The sequence below is a fragment of the Oncorhynchus nerka genome, linkage group LG2 (assembly GCF_034236695.1).
Source record: "Oncorhynchus nerka isolate Pitt River linkage group LG2, Oner_Uvic_2.0, whole genome shotgun sequence".
NCBI lineage: Eukaryota > Metazoa > Chordata > Actinopteri > Salmoniformes > Salmonidae > Oncorhynchus > Oncorhynchus nerka.
In genome coordinates, this window is record NC_088397.1 from 80194057 (window position 1) to 80215663 (window position 21607).

At 42.1% G+C, this 21607-nt stretch overlaps 2 protein-coding genes across 3 annotated transcripts; both read right to left on the reverse strand.

Moving 5' to 3' along the window:
* Window positions 1–6055: 6055 nt before the first annotated feature.
* Window positions 6056–15699, reverse strand: zmat1 (zinc finger matrin-type 1). Of its 2 annotated transcripts, none has more exons than XM_065003341.1 (7): window positions 15536–15699; window positions 13007–13107; window positions 12624–12698; window positions 11801–11948; window positions 8197–8466; window positions 7903–7993; window positions 6056–7754 (listed from the first exon to the last, which is right to left on the reverse strand). In XM_065003341.1, exons 1-7 carry the CDS (start codon window positions 15675–15677, stop codon window positions 6731–6733), a joined length of 1851 nt encoding a protein of 616 aa, XP_064859413.1. In that variant the 5' UTR covers window positions 15678–15699; the 3' UTR covers window positions 6056–6730. The 2 variants fall into 2 exon arrangements, with proteins under 2 accessions (XP_064859413.1, XP_029539533.1); XM_029683673.2 differs by having other exon boundaries at window positions 13007–13110.
* A 965-nt stretch (window positions 15700–16664) lies between these two features.
* On the reverse strand, window positions 16665–19289 carry LOC115146243 (progonadoliberin-2-like). Its single transcript, XM_029688211.2, has 4 exons — window positions 18948–19289; window positions 17920–18065; window positions 17687–17770; window positions 16665–16937 (listed from the first exon to the last, which is right to left on the reverse strand). Exons 2-4 carry the CDS (start codon window positions 18055–18057, stop codon window positions 16899–16901), a joined length of 261 nt encoding a protein of 86 aa, XP_029544071.1. The 5' UTR covers window positions 18058–18065; window positions 18948–19289; the 3' UTR covers window positions 16665–16898.
* Between the last annotated feature and the right edge of the window lie 2318 nt (window positions 19290–21607).

The following is a 21607-nucleotide window of genomic DNA, read 5'->3' on the forward strand; positions in this document are numbered from 1 at the left end:
ATGTACGGTTCGGGGGTATAGAAAGTATATTTCGTAACCCCTTTAGGATGGTTTTACTGTTTATGAAGAGAGGCCTCAGCATAGCCAAGCCACATTTAAAATCAGCGGCCAAAATTGTGAGGTTGTAGCCAATGCTATGACCAGACGGGCTTCATCAGATCCCGAGCATAAAGAAGGCTCGGGTCTTATGCTGTTGTCACGAAGACCAAAAAAGAGACCTCCAAGATGCAGGCCAGCCCTTAAAAAGTGCAGGTTAACCGTTAAAAGAAACTCAGTAAGTCGAAGGCGACGTAAAGTGAGGAGGTCTGGACCAAAAACGGCAAAAAGAATACTCAGAAGTATTTTCTAAAAGAACAAGCAACATGTCTCTTTTGCACCGCATGTCCTCTGAAGCTATAAAGACAGAGCTCGGTCTTTTCATGGCCCCCTTTACCCAACATTCAATAGAGAGAGCCCCATTCTCGGCCATTACAGACAACGGTCCTACAGAATTTTTCATACCAGGCCACGGTGACAACTACCTGGACATCAACAACACCTTGGTGCATTTACGTCTCAGTCACCAAAAGAGATGGTACTAATATTGCAAATGATGCCAAAGTGAGTATCATTAATTACCCAGTGGCCACCATCTTCTCCCAAGTGGATGTGACTTTGGGTGAACGTCTAATCAGTCAAAGCAGTGCCACCTATCCTTATAGGGCCATCCTGGAGTGTTTACTCAACTACACTGAAGACACTCTGCACTGCAGGAGCATCTATGGAAGACATAGACCCCAGCACAGGTGAAAACAAAGGACTGGAGGCATGTGCTCGCTACTGTGCTGAATCTCGAGAGTTTCATCTGAACGTTTACTCTTAAATTCGGTTGATTTAAGGCTAAAATTAACCAGGGCCAAGGATGAGTTTTGTCTGATGTCTGCCCAGGACGGGGACTTTAGCTTAAAAGTGTTGGGGGCTATGCTTTTTATTTAAAAAGTGTCTGTATCTCCGGCAGTTCGTCTGGGTCATTCACAGGTTTTGATGAAAGGATATTCCCTTTCCCCTCTCCAGAGAATTACCATGAAAACATTTAGCATACCAGTGGGAAGTAGAATCTGTAGTCAAGAATCTGTTTCTAGGCCCTTTACCCCACTACATCATTATAGGCTTGGTTGATCATGCCTCTAATACGGGCAGCTTACATTTAAAAAAAAAAAGTTTAATTTTCAACATTTCAATGCAGAGTATGTAGCTCTCTGTCAGGACGGTCGGCAGATCCCTGCTAAGGCTTTCCAACCACAATTTAATAACATATCGTGTGAGAATTTTACAATCTATTCCTGGCTACCAGGAGGCATCTAAAAGATCTCTCTTTACCTATTGACAGAAATGATTTTGCAGAGGGTTACACATTGTATGTGTTCAATTTCTCACCTGATGATGACACCTCAGGATATCTGTCTGTGGTGTCCCAAGGTAACCTCAGGCTGGAAATGCGTTTCCGTACACCTTTAGCTTGTACAGTTAGTATGATTGTTTATGCATGCTCTGATTCAATCTTGGAAGTGAATGCCCGAATACAAGTCTTAGTGGATTATTATTAAGATATTAAGGATCGTTGAGCAAAAACATGAATACCCAAGAGTTAGAAGATCTAATGAGCCGCTTGATTGGAATTTTTTTTTGTGGAGTATGGGCTTGTGATGAACTACCTATTGAGAAATGGAAGGAGCGACCCGGCCATGTTTATTGTCAGTACCCATCCTAAACACATGCCGGGTGACATTGGCTAGCTGTGACATTGGAGGAGGAAGAAAAATCTAAACTTTTTTCGCTTCCTGCGTCTTTCCCCCCGGATTTTCCCACATCTATTAAACAGTTTTTGACCAAAACTGGATCAAAGATCTACTACAGCGTCAAACAAGTACAAGATAACCTTTCCACTACATGTGGTCAACACTGTGTTTTCTTCCTATGCCAGAGATCAGGAAAAGGTCCGGAGACATTCAGGGGTGAGGACTCATCCATAAATGAGTTATCATCAGTCCTTTCAAAGGGGGGAGGGGTTGCTAGAACATCATTAGGGGTGCTGTAGCTCTTTGAAGGGTTTTGTTTCAACCTCTTATGGCTGCGATCCCCGTACAGGGATCAACATCAGGGGAAATGTCATTGTGACAACTAAAAATACAACGTCGTAACGTTAAACATTCTTGAAAATGCAAGTGTCTTACACCCTTCAAAAGATTAGGATCTTGGTACTCAAACTACGTTTTCTGATTTTAAAATAGCTATTACAGAGAACAAATCCCATGCTTTTGCTTGAGAAGAGCAATCAACAACAAAAACATTTTCCGCCATGACAGTTTTTACACATTCACATCTGAAGGTAAAATTATGACTTACATTCTGATATCTTGCTCTTATTTATCTTCCTGCGGGTCCCAGTGATCAAATGAAGTGCGGTTTTCTTTGATAAAATCCATTTTTATAGCCTAAATCGAAACATTTTGTAACCCGTTTGTGCTGGGTTAGATGGAATGATATATGTGTAAATGTATCTGCAGCAGGAGGCGAGGTACACAAGGCCTGTGGTTGAGACAGAATGTTTAGATAAGGCTGTTAAGTGGCATGAAATGTGACTGGGGTGGAGATCTGTGGGGGCTCATAAATTAAGGTTGTGGTGAATGAGTGGTATCATTCCCAGAGACTATGTATATTGTTACAGGAGTAGGAGAGGGAGGACAGCTAACTGTGCACAATATAGGGACAATTATGATATTAAATTGAACGTTACACATACCCAGATCATGGTGAAAGTAGCAGAGATAGTGTTGGCATTTCAGACACTATTGCCAACTTTCAAGAAACCTGTGACTCAGAGTTTTGTTAGATTGGATATTATTTCAATGTCATTAATATTTCCCAATTTCAAACAGCCAGTGAACCCTTTGACAGATTCCATACAGTAGTTAGTCACGGCAGTCGCTGTAGGGACAGTAATTAAAGGAGGCTATGGTAACAGCATGGAATTGGACTACGGCACAAATGAGGGAGTTTGAGGTATGCATCATGGGCAGTGTCAGTGGTAGCAGGGGTTAATTTAGTGCCATTGTTGGGAAATCATTTTATGAGGACTTGTGCCACATGGCTTGGTAGCTGGTAATTGGGAGACCGATGGAAGTACGAGGGGCTGTTATTCACGTCACAAATTAGTAATCTGGCCATACTGGGAGTTTTTGTTGTACTGTTGTCAGGAAATGACCCATGCGTTGCAGTGTGTATATACCCAGGTGGAAGCAGCACATGAGGAGCAGGAGATAACTGAGGGCACGGGCTGAATTCTGGAGATTGAGTGTACATCCAGATACACCAGGCCGGGGTGTTGGGACAGCGTTGGTCTGGTCCACACACAGTACTCCTTACAGCACCTGCAGAGGTAAAGATCGTCATGTCTCTCCTTGGTGGGTTCACAGTTCTCACGTGAAGTGAGGTCCAGCTGCATAATGGGTGAGCTTGAAGACGCCATGACAGAGGAAGCAGAGCTAAAGGGTGAAAGGAAGACTAGATTCCACTGTAGACATGCAGATGGGTTGGGTCTAGGAGCTACTTTAACCACCATAGTTGGGTTGGGTTAGCTGCTTTATTGGTTAATGCATATGAAAGGATAGATGTTGGGGTAATTGTGCTCTAAACATTTTGGAGGCATTGATGTGAAAGTCTATACAGTGCTGGGTTACCTCATGAGTATGTAGCGTTGATTAGGGATATGCACTTGCTTATCAGGTGACGTGCCTATCAGGTGACAAAGAAGGAGATGTGGAGCAAAGTGATAATGCCATGGCTTGGGAACACCTCTTGGATCCTGTGGTCTGACGGGGAACTGGGCACAAGCATGAGGAGGCTTTTTAGGGCTTCCATTTTTACCAAACTCAGCAGAAAAGTGTCCTGAAGGCATAGTAACGTGAATAGAGTGGGAATTGTCATGTTATCAAACTTTGGGTTTTCATGCATATATAATTATGCATAGCTTACCACATTGTTAATACTGTTATGTTTTGTGTTTCTCGTTGCTTTTCAAGTCTTGTGCTATCACTCTCTTAGGAACCAGAAGGAGAAAGGTGAAATGAAAGGAGTCAACGGCTCCAGCGGACATAATATCAGTGTTCTATGAGAAATGTAAATAAGATTGTGTGTGGTGTGATCATAGAACAGAGGCCATAAGTGTCTGAGTTTGTAAACCTCATGGTGAATGTTAATCATGTTTAGGTTAATTTTGTGTTTATATATTATTATCATTGTTTGTCCATTTTTAAGTATTTTCCAAGTGTATGTAACGTTGAACAGTATGATATCAGGTGTTCAAAAAGGGGGGACTGATAGGTTTGGATCTGAGGGGTGCCATAGCCGAGGGGCTACACCAGAGGTTAATGGTTATCTGTAGGAAGAAGGTATATGGGGGTGCAATTAAGCTTGGAATGTACTGAGTGTAGGGAAAGCGATCACATGTGGCAGGCATTGATATGGGGGGAAGAGAGCCATGGATTAGTGATGAAGGGGGTCGAGGACAGGTCAGGTCACGTTAAGGGAGAAGAAAGGTTTATTACCCGTATCACATAGTTTCCTGCCTACCAATAAAGATACAATGTTTAGTGAGGAGGAGACTCCACCCAAAGTGGGGTACATATACCACAACTATTGTAAACATGTTTTTGTCTAATGTAGCTGTATTGACCCTTTGGGAAGAATAAACTTAGTTTAAAATGCAGAGCCAAATTCAAATAAATTACTATAAAATTCAAACTTTCATGAAATCACACATGTAAGATACCAAATTAAAGCTACACGTGTTGTGAATCCAGACAACATGTCAAGATTTCAAAAAGGCTTTTCGTCGAAAGCAAACAATGCTATTATCTGAGGATAGCACCATAGTAAACAGAGAGAGAAGCATATTTCAACCCTGCAGGCGTGACACAAAACGCAGAAATAAAAATATAATTCATGCCTTACCTTTGACGAGCTTCTTCTGTTGGTACTCCAATATGTCCCATAAACATCACAAATGGTCCTTTTGTTCAATTAATTCCGTCGATATATATCCAAAATGTCCATTTATTTGGTGCGTTTGATCCAGAAAAACACCTGTTCCAACTTGCGCAACGTGACTACAAAATATCTCAAAAGTTACCTGTAAACTTTGCCAAAACATTTCAATCTACTTTTGTAATACAACTTTAGGTATTTTTTAAAGTAAATAATCGATAAAATTGAAGACGGAATGATCTGTGTTCAATACAGGAAGAAAACAAACTGATGCTACCTTTCTGGTCATGTGCCTCTATCTAACAGTACACTTGAAGTAACCCTCGTTTTGAACAGGGCTACTTCTTCATTACACAAAATAACAACCTCAACCAATTTCTAAAGACTGGTGACATCCAGTGGAAGATGTAGGAACCGCAAGAAGGTCCCTTAGAAATCTGGATTCCCAATGAAAACCCATTGAATAGAGTGACCTCAAAAAAACAAAAAAATCTGAATGTTTTTTCCTTGGGGTTTCACCTGCTACATAAATTCTGTTATACTCACAGACACGATTCAAACAGTTTAAGAAACTACAGTGTTTTCTATCCAAATCTACTAATAATATGCATATCTTATCTTCTAGGGATGAGTAGCAGGCAGTTGAATTTGGGCATGTATTTCATCCGGACGTGAAAATACTGCCCCATCACCAAGATGGTTCTAATTCTCAGAGTAAAAACTCAACAGTTTTAACTAAATTGGTTTATATGTAGGATAATGTTTTAATGGTTTGTCAGTCTATTTTTAAATCGTATTTAATTATTTAATATATTTGACATGTGTTAAGGCCATACAGAGGGCCAGAGATGATTACAGACACCTGTGATAATCTGAAGTTCCAAAATGGGCCACTAGATGTTTTGTGACAGGTTACATAAAACCCTTGAAAGATACAGTACCAAAACTATGGTATTTAAAAAGTAAACTTAAAAAGTTTCTAGTAACATACCCTCCCTTTGTAACCTTATATAAAACACAGGAAATCACATTTTTGACTGCACTGGGCCTTTAATGTCATTGCAACATTATATTATTTTGCGCCGTGAAGTGTCCTGTTACTTCAAAATGGATGTGCAATAGAGTTGCGTGTCGAGGTTGCCGACAACATGACATATTTCTTGTACACCCATCATCTCGCTGTCAGAAGCACGTTATAGCAGACGTAATAAACAGTCATGGCAGCTGATGTGAATAAACTATATTACATTCATGACACAAACCCTTATTTTACACTAAGCATATGGCTAGCCAGCTAGCATTACTACACTACTGCTTGTGTCATGACTGTGTAACGTCAGTCGTCGTAAGCCAATGTTGTTGTCGTTGTTGACGTCTGTAATGTCCGGCTTGACAGCTGTAAAACTTGGAACATACTTAACGCGTTAAGACGTCTAGTGACATCATCAAGAGCTGACAGTTGGTGAACATAAAAAAAACAAGAACATGGAAGCTTGTTTGCTGCAAATTGTGATGCCAAATGGATCGGTAACACGTCTTCACGTGAGCCTACTTTGCTTAACAAAGTTCGGGAAGCACGTAGAACTTGGTTGCTTTTGTTCATGTTCACCAACTGTATACTTTTTATCATGTCACTAGACATATTTGCATTGAGTATGTTCCTGGCTTTAGCCTTCAGATTCTGGGTTCCAGGAGGTTCTCTGCATCACAAGCCTATGATGGACTCATCCCATAGCTTTTCCTCCTCTGTCCTGGTGTCCACTTTCTCCTTGGTCTTCTTCTTGTCTTTCCTGTGTTTGGCCTTGGTCTCCTTGGCCTGCTCCCTCTCTTCTATCTCTTCCTGAATCTCAGCCTGAATATGCACCTCCTTCTCCTCTCCTCTTCCCACCCTTTCCTCTGTACTCTCTTCTTTCTCCTCCTTCCTTCCTTCTTTTTCTTCATCCTCTTCCCGGCGTTTCTTTGCCCTGTGTCCCTCCCTGTGACTCCTGCTACTATAGTGCAGTCTTTTTCTCTTCCTCTTACTCTCTTCCTCCACTTCTTCGTCATGCTCTCTTCCTCTTCTCCCTTCTGTGTCATCATCTCTTAGACTCTTCCCTCTCCTCCTCCTCTTCCTCTCCTCTGAGTCCTCCTCTCTCGCCCTCCTCCCTCTCTCCTTCCTCATCTTCCTCTTCCTCCTCTTCCTCTCTCTGTGCCTGTAGTCACTGTCACTGCTGTCACTGCTGTCACTGCTGCTGCTGTAGGAAGATGAGGAGCTTGTGTAGGAAGAGGAGGAGCTTGAACATTCATTGTCCCTCCCCCTGGCTTTAGGCCAGCCAATAAAGCCTGCCGGAGCAGATCCTGGGGGGAAGGGCTGAGGGAAAGTGTGGCCCCAGGCCGTTTGCTCATAGGTGCCTCCCTTGAACCCAAAGTGAGTGGGAGGAGCCTGATAGGGCGGGCACCAAAGTGGAGGAGGATAAAAGGCAGCAGCAGGATGCAGAGGAAGAGAGATGAGAGGAAGAGGAGGGCGGGAAGAAGGAGGAAGGCCCAAGGTGGTTTTATTTTGGCCGTCAACCTTGCTGAGGTTCGCTTCTCCTTCTCCCTCTTCCTCCTCCTCTTCCCCGGTAGCCCCGAAGCTGGTTTTTGGGGCTATACCACGGGCCTTCTGCACGTGGATGTAGTCGGCCAATTCATCTGCGAACGAATCATACACCTTCTTCTGAGACTTGCATAGGTCAACAACCTTCTTCTCTCTGATGGGACACAGGGTGAGAGCCAAAGGGTTACATACTTTGACATAGTGCAGAGCTGGGAACTTAGTGAAAATGATCTGTTTTGGGGAAACAAAGTGTGTTCTTCATGAAATGTATGAGGTCAAAATGAATGTGGCTGTCCTCTTACTTGATCTGGTGCTTGTTTCCTTGCATGTGAGCGTGGTACATCTCCACAGAGTCAAGCTTAATGTTACACACCGGACATGTGAAGGAGTTGGCTGCAAACAGGAATAGTGGACAGAATATTATAATTACACCTCAGAGGAGACAGAAACCTTGTTTTGAGAAAAGATGGAGCTATTTGAGGGATTAAAAACCTTGGCCAATTACTTCCTTTCCTCTCCAGGCATGCTTTCCTTTCCACCCATTTCACTGACCGGTCTATTACCACAGACAGACAGACAGCGTAGGACATGGGTACCTTGTGCAGGGTCCTCTCCCAGGTCTTTGAGCAGCTGCTGGCGGGAGTGGTTCCTCTGGTGCTTGCGGCCGGCGTAGTGCTGCTGGGCCATGTGGGGATTGTTGAAAGAGGCGGCACACAGGCGGCAGTGCTTGTTAGGGTCACTCAGGTCCACAGTCTCTGAGGTGTTCTGGGGTCCCTTCCCCCCCTCCTCGACCATTCCCTGGTCAATGCCAGAGGCCTGGAGTGGGCCTGGTATGGCCAACCCGAGGCCCCTTTGAGGGAGAGTGTCTGATAGCGAAAGAGAGATGTGTGGGTTCAGTTTTAACCACTGACTATAATAGTATTAGATTAATTGTACTAACCTGCCTATTAGGCAGAGTGAAATAAACTTTAACACAATGAACAAACTACAGTCATATAAGCAGTACTTACCTGTCTATTAGACATAACTTACCAGTCTATTAAACAGTGTGATAGAGGCAGTACATACCAGTCTATTAGACAGTGTGATATAGGCATTACTAACCTGTCAATTACAGCGTGATATAGACAGTACTAACCTGTATATCAGACAGTGTGATATAGACAGTACTAACCTGTCTATTAGACAGTGTGATATAGGCAGTACTAACCTATCTATTAGACAGTGTGATATTAGCTGTACTAACCTGGCTATTAGTGTGATATAGGCTGTACTAACCTGTCTATAAGACAGAATGATATAGGCTGCACTAGCCTGTCTATTACAGTGTGATATAGGCTGTACTATCCTGCCTGTTAGACAGAGTGATATAGCCTGTAATTAGCTGTCTATTAGACAGTGTGATATAGGCTGTACTAACCTGGCTATTACAGAGTGATATAGGCCGTACTAACCAGCCTATTAGAAAGTGTGCTTAGGCAGTACTAACCTGTCTATTACAGTGTCATATAGGCTGTAATTACCTGTCTATTAGACAGTGTGATATAGGCTGTACTAACCTGTCTATTAGACAGTGTGATATAGGCTGTACTAACCTGCCTGTTAGACAGAGTGATATAGCCTGTAATTAGCTGTCTATTAGACAGAGTGATGCAGGCTGTACTAACCAGCCTATTAGAAAGTGTGCTTAGGCAGTACTAACCTGTCTATTACAGTGTCATATAGGCTGTACTAACCTGCCTATTAGACAGTGTGATATAGGCTGTACTAACCTGTCTATTAGACAGAGTGATGCAGGCTGTACTAACCTGTCTATTATACAAAGTGATATAGTCTGTGCTAACCTGTCTATTAGACAGTGTGAAATAGGCGGTACTAACCTGTCTATTAGACAGTGTGATAGGCTGTACTAACCTGCCTATTAGACAGTGTGATTAGGCTGTACTAACCTATATATTACAGTGTGATATAGGCTGTACTAACCTGTCTATTAGAAAGTGTGATATAGGCTGTACTAACCTGTCTATTATAGACAGAGTGATGCAGGCTGTACTAACCTGTCTATTATACAAAGTGATATAGTCTGTGCTAACCTGTCTATTAGACAGTGTGAAATAGGCGGTACTAGCGTGTCTATTAGACAGTGTGATATAGTCTGTGCTAACCTGTCTATTAGACAGTCTGAAATAGGCGGTACTAGCGTGTCTATTAGACAGTGTGATATAGTCTGTGCTAACCTGTCTATTAGACAGTGTGAAATAGGCAGTACTAGCGTGTCTATTAGACAGAGTGATATAGTCTGTGCTAACCTGTCTATTAGACAGAGTGAAATAGGCAGTACTAGCGTGTCTATTAGACAGAGTGATATAGGCTGTACTAACCTGTCTATTATACAGTGTGATATAGGCAGTACTAACCTGTCTATTAGACAGAGTGATGCAGGCTGTACTAACCTGTCTATTAGACAGTGTGATACAGGCAGTACTAACCTGTCTATTACAGTGTCATATAGGCTGTAATTACCTGTCTACTAGACAGAGTGATATAGGCTGTACTAACCTGTCTATTAGACAGTGTGAAATAGGCGGTACTAACCTGTCTATTAGACAGAATGATATAGGCTGTACTAACCTGTCTATTAGACAGTGTGAAATAGGCGGTACTAACCTGTCTATTAGACAGAATGATATAGGCTGTACTAACCTGTCTATTAGACAGTGTCATATAGGCTGTACTAGCGTGTCTATTAGACAGTGTCATATAGGCTGTAATTACCTGTCTATTAGACAGAGTGATATAGGCTGTACTAACCTGTCTATTAGACAGTGTGAAATAGGCGGTACTAACCTGTCTATTAGACAGAATGATATAGGCTGTACTAACCTGTCTATTAGACAGAGTGATATAGGCTGTACTAACCTGTCTATTAGACAGTGTGATAGGCTGTACTAACCTGCCTATTAGACAGTGTGATTAGGCTGTACTAACCTATATATTACAGTGTGATATAGGCTGTACTAACCTGTCTATTAGAAAGTGTGATATAGGCTGTACTAACCTGTCTATTAGACAGAGTGATGCAGGCTGTACTAACCTGTCTATTATACAAAGTGATATAGTCTGTGCTAACCTGTCTATTAGACAGTGTGAAATAGGCGGTACTAGCGTGTCTATTAGACAGTGTGATATAGTCTGTGCTAACCTGTCTATTAGACAGTGTGAAATAGGCGGTACTAGCGTGTCTATTAGACAGTGTGATATAGTCTGTGCTAACCTGTCTATTAGACAGTGTGAAATAGGCGGTACTAGCGTGTCTATTAGACAGTGTGATATAGTCTGTGCTAACCTGTCTATTAGACAGTGTGAAATAGGCAGTACTAGCGTGTCTATTAGACAGAGTGATATAGTCTGTGCTAACCTGTCTATTAGACAGAGTGAAATAGGCAGTACTAGCGTGTCTATTAGACAGAGTGATATAGGCAGTACTAACCTGTCTATTAGACAGTGTGATATAGGCTGTACTAACCTGTATATTACAGTGTGATATAGGCTGTACTAACCTGTATATTACAGTGTGATATAGGCAGTACTAACCTGTCTATTAGACAGTGTGATATAGGCTATAGTAACCTGTCTATTAGACAGTGTGATACAGGCTGTACTAACCCGTCTATTAGACAGAGTGATACAGGCTATACTAACCTGTCTATTAGACAGAGTGATATATGCTATAGTAACCTGTCTATTAGACAGTGTGATATAGGCTATAGTAACCTGTCTATTAGACAGTGTGATATAGGCTATAGTAACCTGTCTATTAGACAGTGTGATATAGGCTATAGTAACCTGTCTATTAGACAGTGTGATATAGGCTGTACTAACCCGTCTATTAGACAGAGTGATATAGGCTATACTAACATGTCTATTAGACAGTGTGATATAGGCTGTACTAACCTGTATATTACAGTGTGATATAGGCTGTACTAACCTGTATATTACAGTGTGATATAGGCTGTACTAACCTGTCTATTATACAGTGTGATATAGGCTATAGTAACCTGTCTATTAGACAGTGTGATATAGGCTGTACTAACCTATCTATTAGACAGTGTGATATAGGCTGTACTAACCTGTATATTACAGTGTGATATAGGCTGTACTAACCTATCTATTAGACAGTGTGATATAGACCGTACTAACCTGCTGGCTGGGTGGTGGGATAGAGGGCCTGTTTTCTCAGGTTCTTGGCATGGACCTTGCCGTCGTAGTGGGAGCGGGCCACCACCGGAGAACTGAACACCATGCTGCACAGCTCACAGAAGCGGTCCTTGTCCATAGTGATTCCTCTCTGCTCAACACAACATCAGACACCCACACTCATAACGGTAACAATAACATGATAGTCTACAACCTTTCAGAGGTTAATGCTCTCTAGAAGCTTATTGATTTCACCTGGATCGGGTTGGAACGCATTGGACCATGTCGGACCCATTACAACAACACTTTAGGGATGAGATCATGGCATTCACTGCAGGTAGCCTAGTGTTTAGAGCGTTGGGCAAGTAACCGAAAGGTTGCTGGATCAAATCCCTGAGCTGACAAGGTAAAAATCTGTCGTTCTGCCCTTGAGCAAGCCAGTTAACCCACTGTTCCCCGGGCGCCGGAGACGCCCCTTCTGACGGATGTTGATTAAGGCAGTCCTCCGCACCTCTCTGACTCAGAGGGGTTGGGTTAAATGCGGAAGACACATTTCAGTTGAGGGCATTCAGTTGTAAAACAGACTAGGTATCCCCCCCTTTCCCCTTCTGATGGTTGGAACGTCAACACAGTGTCTAATTTTGATTTCATGGGGATTGGGTTCATACAATTGCTACAGAAGCTGGATTCACACACACACACACACACACACACACACACACACACACACACACACACACACACACACACACACACACGACTTGCCTAGTTAAATAAAAAATGCAAATAACATTTTGTCCAGGCATCTGTTCCATCAAAGTCTTACCTGGAAGTCTTTACTTCGTTTCTCATCTTTCTTGGTCTGCACGTAGAGTCTCACTTTCTGAGCATGCTTCTTTCCCTGCAGTCAGAGGGCATTAACAGTTTTTTTCTCTAGCTTCTTTGCAGAGCTCAAACTGTACAGTTGGCTAACATTAAGACATTCAACTCGTAAAATGAACACACTAAAATATGATGAGGAAGATGGTATCTGTTGAATTAAACTTGGGTTGGTGGGTAGACAGACACATTGGTGGTGGGTGGAGCGAGTTACCCCAAAACAATGTCAAGTGCGTTGAGACCTAAAGGAATGTACTGTTTAAATGTTATTGGTTATCATAATTACAACACAAGTGTTGAGACGTGGAAGACAGACACACACTCACATACCTCGTAGTGTGCGATCCTCTGGGACTCGAACAGCAGAGAAGCCTCACACACATGGCAGTGGCTGTCCGTGAAGAGACCCTTCAGGTCACTTTCTCCCAAGTCTGCTGGGAACAGGGAACACTCCTTTAACATTTTTGAATGTTCAGGGAACGTTCTGAACAAAAGACTGCCTGGATGAAAGACAAAATACACAATACAAAATGAAATCCTCAAAACAGAAGATAAATACTTGCACCATGCTGTTGTTGTGATTGCATGAAGAGAAAGAGAAAACCTGGGACCCACCGACCCACATGTGTACTGTACATAACCAAGACAAAAATAAAATAACTATGAAACATTGAGCTTATTGAAAGCAGCATCTGAGTTAAGAGCGACCATAGGTCTTCACTCAAGTCAACATCTTAGTCCACGTGTGCAGATGAATGAGAAAATGTTTGGACATTTGACAAAATGGAGAGGGCAAGTTGTAAGAGTAAGGAAATGTGACCATATCGTTGGAAAAAACAATATGAAGTACAACTATAAAGAACCAACCTCACTACTCAGATTCAAATTTCTCGACCCAATGACTGCCAAACCTGAGTCTTGCAATAAATCAATGTCAGTCTTTGTTGCAAGTGAATTTCCCCACTGATGTTTAAATGTTTATATGTGATCTACAGTAACACTAATGCACTATTTTGATTCATATTAGATTGATAAGATGTAATCTAATTTGGGGGTCATTAGGACCTTTTCTACTGATCCTTTTGACAACAGAACGTAGACAAATCACTGTTCGCACATAATGTAGACACTGATATGATGCTGGAGATCATGAATGTGAGGTTAGAAAGTGCCCCTTTAATGTGATAAACTGGTATGAAAATCACTGATTCTAACCTACTGTGTCGATTGTGTAGGGTGAAAGCTCAGTTCATTACATGTACACGATCTACTTCACTACATAATGTATTCCAAGTATCAGATGTCTGAAGCCATAACACTCTTACTATCACTTTTACTGAATTGATCATTCCAAATGCTGTCAAGGCTCATTCTGAAATATAATAACAGAAAGCAACACATACTGTAATCTCTTGCATGCAGACGGTGTATCATGTACACTACCATCTTTCGGTAGAAGGACTAAAATTGAATTCAAATGTGGCTGAAACTTTGGGTGAGGACAATGCACTGTTCCTCTGCCTAATCACAAATCATTTTAACTGTACCCCAATCATAAACCGTAAAGTAGGCCTTAAAAACTCTACTCAATGTTACTGATAACTTATCTGTCTTGATTATAAAGTGCCCATATTTTGCCTTGACTACACCCTGTAATATTAATTTAGAAATCAACTATGTTTCCTTTCCCACTTGTTTGCTCTCCTAATTTTGAGAGGACTCCATGGAGAATAATTCACCGGCAGGCTACATACTAGGTTCATTGACGCATGCCCATGCTTGAATCTTGGGAGTTATAAATCATCGTTTCAAACCATCTACAATTGAGAATGCACTTCGTGCTATTGCTAGAACTCAAAATGGCTATTGCTTCCACAACCTTTACTTTCAAAATGTCCCATAAAGAAACTGGATTTCTACACACATATACTACTTTAAAGTACAGTACTTACCAAATGTTAACCGCACCCTTTAGTGATGGTAAACAAGATAGCAGAAATAGAACTGAACTTGATGTTCAGAAGGTTTGAACACCAGTGTGTGGGCATTTTCAATATGGCTGATGTGAATTGACAGAATTGGCATACAAGTCCCTTACTACTGCACAAGTTAGTTATATTAAGTATAGCAATGAACTGAAAACAACTCTTTGTTGATGTTGACAACCTATTGGTACTGCACTCTCTCCAGTCATGTTGAGCACTGTGTAAAGAGATAGCCTATGCCTAATAATGGAATTGAATGTAATACTAGACAAGTCAAAAAGTTTCACAAGAGGTAATACACTGTAACAATGTTTAGCTAGTTAGGCAGCAGTTTTGAATAAATTAGCCAAGACCCTATTTCAAGACTGGTGACCCAGGTAAGACAAAAACAATGTGCCTTGCTGTGTATAGCTAGTTTCTTAACCCAGGCACCGGTTCTGATTGAATAGGAGTTGAATAACTAGTCAATAATTTCGTGCTAACCCATCCAATGTGACAGCAACTGTAGTGGGGGGATTGTGCTAGCAAATTGGCTTCAATGCAATGGCAGCTACTTTAGGGCCTCCCAGTCAAGTGTTTATACGTATTAGCTAACGTATAGCTAATAGTTAGCTAGCTGGCAGTGATTACAAGGATATGCGTAAAACGACGTTCACATGGGAAAGACACGATTGTTAACCGACAGAAAGTGGTCATATCGGATAACTAGCTCGCTAAAGTTGATCCTATCATAGGCAAAAGTGCCTAATTCGACATTTAACAGTTAGCTAACTTTGAGAACGCCCTTGGCTAACGTCAGCATTGCTAGCTAGCTTGCTACGAACTGGGCATCCATTCACCAGACGCTGTAATTTCGCGTTCTTAATGAACTCACCTTCAATCTGTGAACTATTGGTATTATTAGTGTTTATTACTGTGTCAGCATCTGATACAGAAGCCACGTTATGAGTAGAAATAATGTTATTTTCAGTATCTGACTCCGCTAGCAGCGGAGCACAGATACTTCCCTTCTCCATCTTTCTTCCTATCTGAGCAACGCAGGCGCAATGTGTCGATACATGTTAGCAGAACACGATAACTAAGATTACGTATTTTAACCACGGTTATGTGAGCTATATGGATCACTCCAATCCAATATAGTGAAACATAACATTATTTACTCTCTGTAAAGTTAAAGTTTTGTTTAGACTTGGTTGGGAATTCTGTGTGCTCAACTTGCATATAATAACTGAGAACCTTTTACTGTATTGTTTATGTTTTTCTGCTCAATTGTATTTTCAAATCTGAACAAAAATATAAAGGCAACATGCAACAATTTCCAAATGTTTACTGAGTTATAGTTCATATAAGGAAATCGGTCAATTTAAATAAATGTATTAAGGCCTAGTCTATGGATTTCACATGACTGGGTGGTGGCACAGCCATGGATGGGCCTGGGAGGGCATAGGCCCACCCACTTGGCAGCCAGGTCGATCCACGGGGAGCCAGGCCCAGCCAATCAGGATGAGTTTTTCCCCACAAAAGGGCTTTATTACAGACAGAAATACTCCTCAGCACCTCAAAATAGTGGAGATATGAACATTACATTTTCTGGGAACAGTTCTGGTAGACCTTCAGCATGCCAATTACATGTCTAGCATTGTGTTGTGTAACAAAACAGCACATTTTGGAGTGGACTTTTATTTTTCCAAGCACAAGGTGCACCTGTGTAACGCTGTTTAATCAGCTTCATGATATGCCACACCTGTCAGGTGGATGGATTATGTTGGCAAAGGAGAAACTCTCACTAACAGGGATGTAAACAAATTTGTGCACAACATTTTAGAGAAATAACATTTTTGTGCGTGTGGAAAATGTATATACCATACATTTTCCACACGCACAAAAATTTCAGCTCATGAAACATGGGACCAACACTTGGCATTATACGTTTATATTTTTGTTCAGTATATTTCTATACCTATTCTTTCTTTGGATCAAATTAAATGAAGAGGACAAAGATGAAGACATTAATAACAAAATAGATACTTTATTACAGGAAATGGCATGTGCATGATGCTACATCTGTAATTGAGTCTAAAGGGACAATAAAGGGGGTGCAAAGGGTAAAGGAGGGATGTGACATTATCAAAATTGATAAACAATCAAATTGGATCAAAGGACATAAGATTAGAATAGCGGTCATTTGAAATAAACAAATAGACAAGGAAGGATTTAAGTCAGCTTCAGTTGTAAGGTTACTTTATCTTCTCAAATTCTCTGGCCAGGGCATCCAACTGCAAAGAGAGTAACACCATATGAATTACAGGTGCAATATACCCCCCCTCCCCATTTCCACCTCTATGCAGCATGCTTGTAACACATGTAACACAATACACTCCTATGCTCACACACAAGTGGGTTTTTATTCTTCTCCTTTAATCAGGGACTGATTTAGACCTGGGACACCAGTGCTGCATTCAGCAGGGCACAACATTAAAGGGTGGCAGGTAGTCTAGCGGTTAGTTAGAGCATTGGACCAGTAACTGTAAGGTCACTGGTTAAAATACCTGAGCAGTTAAGGTGACAAATATGTCCATATGCCCTTGAAAACAACACATTTAACTGCACCTATCCGGTGTATGTGACAATGAAACATTATTATGGAACGTTCATATAAAAATACATTATGTACAACAAACATGCCTCTCTGACACATTGAATAAGGATTAGAATCTGCAATGTTCCACAACGGTTGGCTACGGAACATGGCTCTCTGGCTCTGAGTGGCCAATCAGTGAAAATTAAACTAGCAGTATTCCGGCCTCCCAGGCTCAGATTTGAGGTACTGTATCCCTGGCCTACGTGAATGCCACCTGATACATCGACTGTGTTATTTTGGATGCAGCATAACTGCAGTATTATATTGCACTCTAACTGCAGTTACACTGCAAAATTACTGCAGTAATTTTGCAGTTGGATGTAGTATTTGCTGCATACTGCACTCTGACTGCAATATTTTTAATAAGGGTGCCCCTGCACTCACAAGAATGTTCCTAAGGATGTTCCTTCGCTGTGGTCTCAGGTAGCTGCATTCTCCTGCCTCACAGAGTTTAATCTCCTCTGAAATCTGAGAGAGAGAGAGAGAGAGAGAGAGAGAGAGAGAGAGAGAGAGATAGATAGATAGATAGATAATGATGGTGACACAAATGGCTGCTGTGTATTTTACACATGCATAATATCCATTTGAGTCATTGTGATTGTAGTACTGTGACCCACCTCAGACGTGGTAAATGAGTCCAGTTCCCGCTTGCCTCCTGGGTACCAGCCATGGGACCAGTGTTGGGAGGAGGACAGCTGGGCTCCCAGACACAGCAGCAGCCCCAGCATCAACACCAGCCTAGCCACACTCACCATCACTGGAGCTGGAGAAATGTAAGGAGAGGGAGGGTGTGGGTAAGAGAGCATGAGACACCTGTCAGGCTTGCACACCTTTCACAAGGAAAGAAAGGGTGGGATGGGGGGTCGTTATACAATTCACGCCACGGGAACGAGAGAAAGTGGAGAAGGGGGAGAATACTGTGATGACCCTAGAGCTCTCAAGGGAGTTCATTCTCTTGGGATTGCATGCTTGCCTTAGTCTCGTAAACCCGACCCTAGGCAACAGTAGCATTGGATACATTGTGGGAGGCAACCGACTGCCTAGGGAGACTATGCTTGCCTTGGGGTTAGACAACTGGGGTTGAACATCCCCATGTGGCCATACCTACTGCTACATGGTTGCTACATTGGTGTTAGAAGTGTGATGGCGGCGTCTGATCTGCCAGGCAAATGAGGGTAATTATTCAAATATTGGTGAAGAGGCACAATTGGAGAAACAAAAAGCAATAAACCTTCAAGTTTTTTTTGTGTTCAGCTCATAACTTAATTTTATGCAGGATAAATATTTAATACAATACATGAATACTATTTATACACAGGGAAAAATCTCCACAGACAAAAACAGTACGTTTACAGTGGGTCTCATAGGCAATTGTTGTGGTCATTTCTTCTCAAGATTCCACTTAGAAAGGCAGGATTGAAAATAAAGAGCATATTAAGCGTAATTTTAGGTTGTTAATTCCAAAATATATACTGGTACTGCCACCCTTCATTCACCATACAATGGAACCAAAAAATGTAGCTATCTATGGGTTAAATGTATACTTCATAGGAAAGCATAAAACCTAAAGCAAATGCAAAAATTCTCTCAGCCCTCACTTTTTAACCCATTGATATCCAATAGCAAAAATCATAGCAATTCTTACCTTAGATCCTCAGTCTGATAATACTTGTTGTATGGAATCGGTTATCACTGTTGATGTCCACCAAGTCAGTCTATGTGCGCTGCTCACTTCTATTACTTTCAAACCTGTTGGTATACAGCAACTCAGTGTCAAATCACTTTCCCAAGGCGACGATGAGTGTTGTAGAGCTGCTTTCTGATGATATCTCTGAAGCCTCCTCTATTTATGTCCCCACCTCAAATGCCCCCCGCCACCTCCCTCCCTCACCTCGTCCTCATTGCTCCTTTCCCTCCCAGCGGTCAGCTCAGAGGTGTTTAGGGACGCGGGGTGTGCGTAAGATCCACTCAATTCCAATTATCATCTCTAAATAGTCCTGACCTCCCCTGGGATGTTCATCCTGTCTGTGCCTAATACCCACCCCCTTCCATTACACTCCCCAGCCACCCTGCTCCCAGCCACCAAAATCAATAGGTTGACATGGTTTACTATAAACATCCTGTGGCTGGATGAATCCAGTTCTGTCACTTCATGATGTTCTTACATTTCTTCACACATCACGTTCATGGAAAAATGTATTGGAAGACAAATTTCAACTGGACTGGTTCAGATTTTGTCAGTTGCGTTGAGATTTCAGAACTGTGGAGGACACATAGACAACCTGACAAAACCTGAAACTAACAAATATTGAACACATTGAATCTTCAATGTTTCTCAACCTTGTTATATCAGGGACCGGCATGCTACGGTCCTTACTTTACCAAGGACTGGCAACCGGTTGTCCTTCCCGCTTAGAGGGACACCTACAACTAGCACTTGAGAGCTGTAATTTCGCTAACAGTCTGTGGGTCAACAACATTCCAGGATCCTGTGTTGGTCTGCAGACCAGGGTTGAGGATCACGGACCTAGGCAAAATCTCATTTCCTCTGTATTTTCCCCTCCTTAAAGTGGTGCAGTGGCCTGTCTCAAACCCTCCATCACACCCGAGTGACCGCCAGAACACTTTGACCATGGGGACACTGGATGACAAGCAAACACGAGCACGGGCAAACACACCAGCTGCCACCATCTCTCTTAATTCCAGTCTGACAGGCCTTTTGGCTTGGGTGAGGGGGTATTAATTGGGGACTGGCACATTTTCATGTTTAAAATGCATAGGGGGAGTTCCTATCTGGCGGTTGATTGACAGCATGTCTTCTCGCTGTTGACTTAGTTAATCTGCTGACTGACATGGGGCTACCAGCGCGAGGAGGGCGCAGGAAGCAGGAGGACATGACGGAACGCTGCATGAGTCACCTAGGAGAATTCATCTCGCCTGCCAAACCTTCCTGAGACACGGCCCGCCAACGGAAGCGGAGAACTTGGGCCGTATCCACAAAACGTCTTAGAGTAGAATGTAGGATCAGTTAATCTAGGATCAATTTAGCCTTTTAAACCATAATGAAGAGGGGGGACCTGATCCTAGATCAGCACTCCTACTCTTAGACGATGTGAATAGGGACCTTGGATCTTATCAAGGGTGTGGGACCGTCAATTTGGATCTCGCAGAGATGGAAAATTGCAGTCCTGGAGAGAGCTATAGCAGATTGTGCAGGCTTTTGTTCCACCCCAGCACTAACACACCTGATTTAGCTAATCACTAATCCTGATCTTCAGATTAGACCATGATTAGTTGGATCAGGTGTGTTAGTGCTGGAACAAAATCCTGCACTGAGTGGACTTCCAGGAAGGGGCGTCATGAACCCCAAAAATCTGTGGGGGCACAAAGTACGTTAGGATAGCTGGGTGGTGAAGTTGGACAATTTGGAAATTTTCTAACACCTGAAATGTTTTTCTTCCTGCAACCTAGAGCCATAATCATTATGCTTATATGTTTATTTTTCTGCATATCTAAGCATACCTCGAGCTGTCTATCTTACTGACTGGTTATTTTTTTTAAAGAAAAGAAATATGATTCTTTGCATCTCTGCTAAAATCTGGATAAGAGATGGAAAGGAATGCAAGTCTTATTCAATACATGTAGCAATTGCTTGCCAGCAGGCATGCCAGCTAAAATAGACAAGCTAGCTACTCTAACTTGATAGCATGAAATGGCTGCTTGGTAGCTAGTTATGAGGTTAGGAGATTGGGAACCTATCTGGGCTCGCTAAAGCCAACATCATAAAATTGCTAGGTGGCTAGTAGTATTAGCGAGAAACAAAATCAAAACATAGATTTGTCCTGTTTAAAAATATGATGGGGCATGACACTCTGCTTCCAGGTCCAGAATCCTCCCATTCCTGCAGGAGTAGCTTCAATGAAGTGCTTACTCCAAGCTGTAGATTCTAGATAATGTATTATCTGGTTATGGACCACAGGAGGTTGGTGGAATCTTCATTTGGGAGGATGGGCTCGTGGTAATGGCTTGAGCGGAATTAGTGGAATGGTATCAAATACATAAAACACATGGTTTCCATGTGTTTGATGCCATTCCATTCACTGTTCCAGCCATTATTAGGTGAATTCTTCCCCTCAGCAGCCTCAACTATTATGGACTACTATAATGTTCAAATACAAATAAACATATTGCTTCACACACATTTCACCACAACCCCTACTGCAGTGTGTAATGTAATGGGTGTTTTGTCCTATATTTTTAATCCCAGCCCCCATCCCTGCAGGAGGCCTTTGCCTTTTGGTAGGC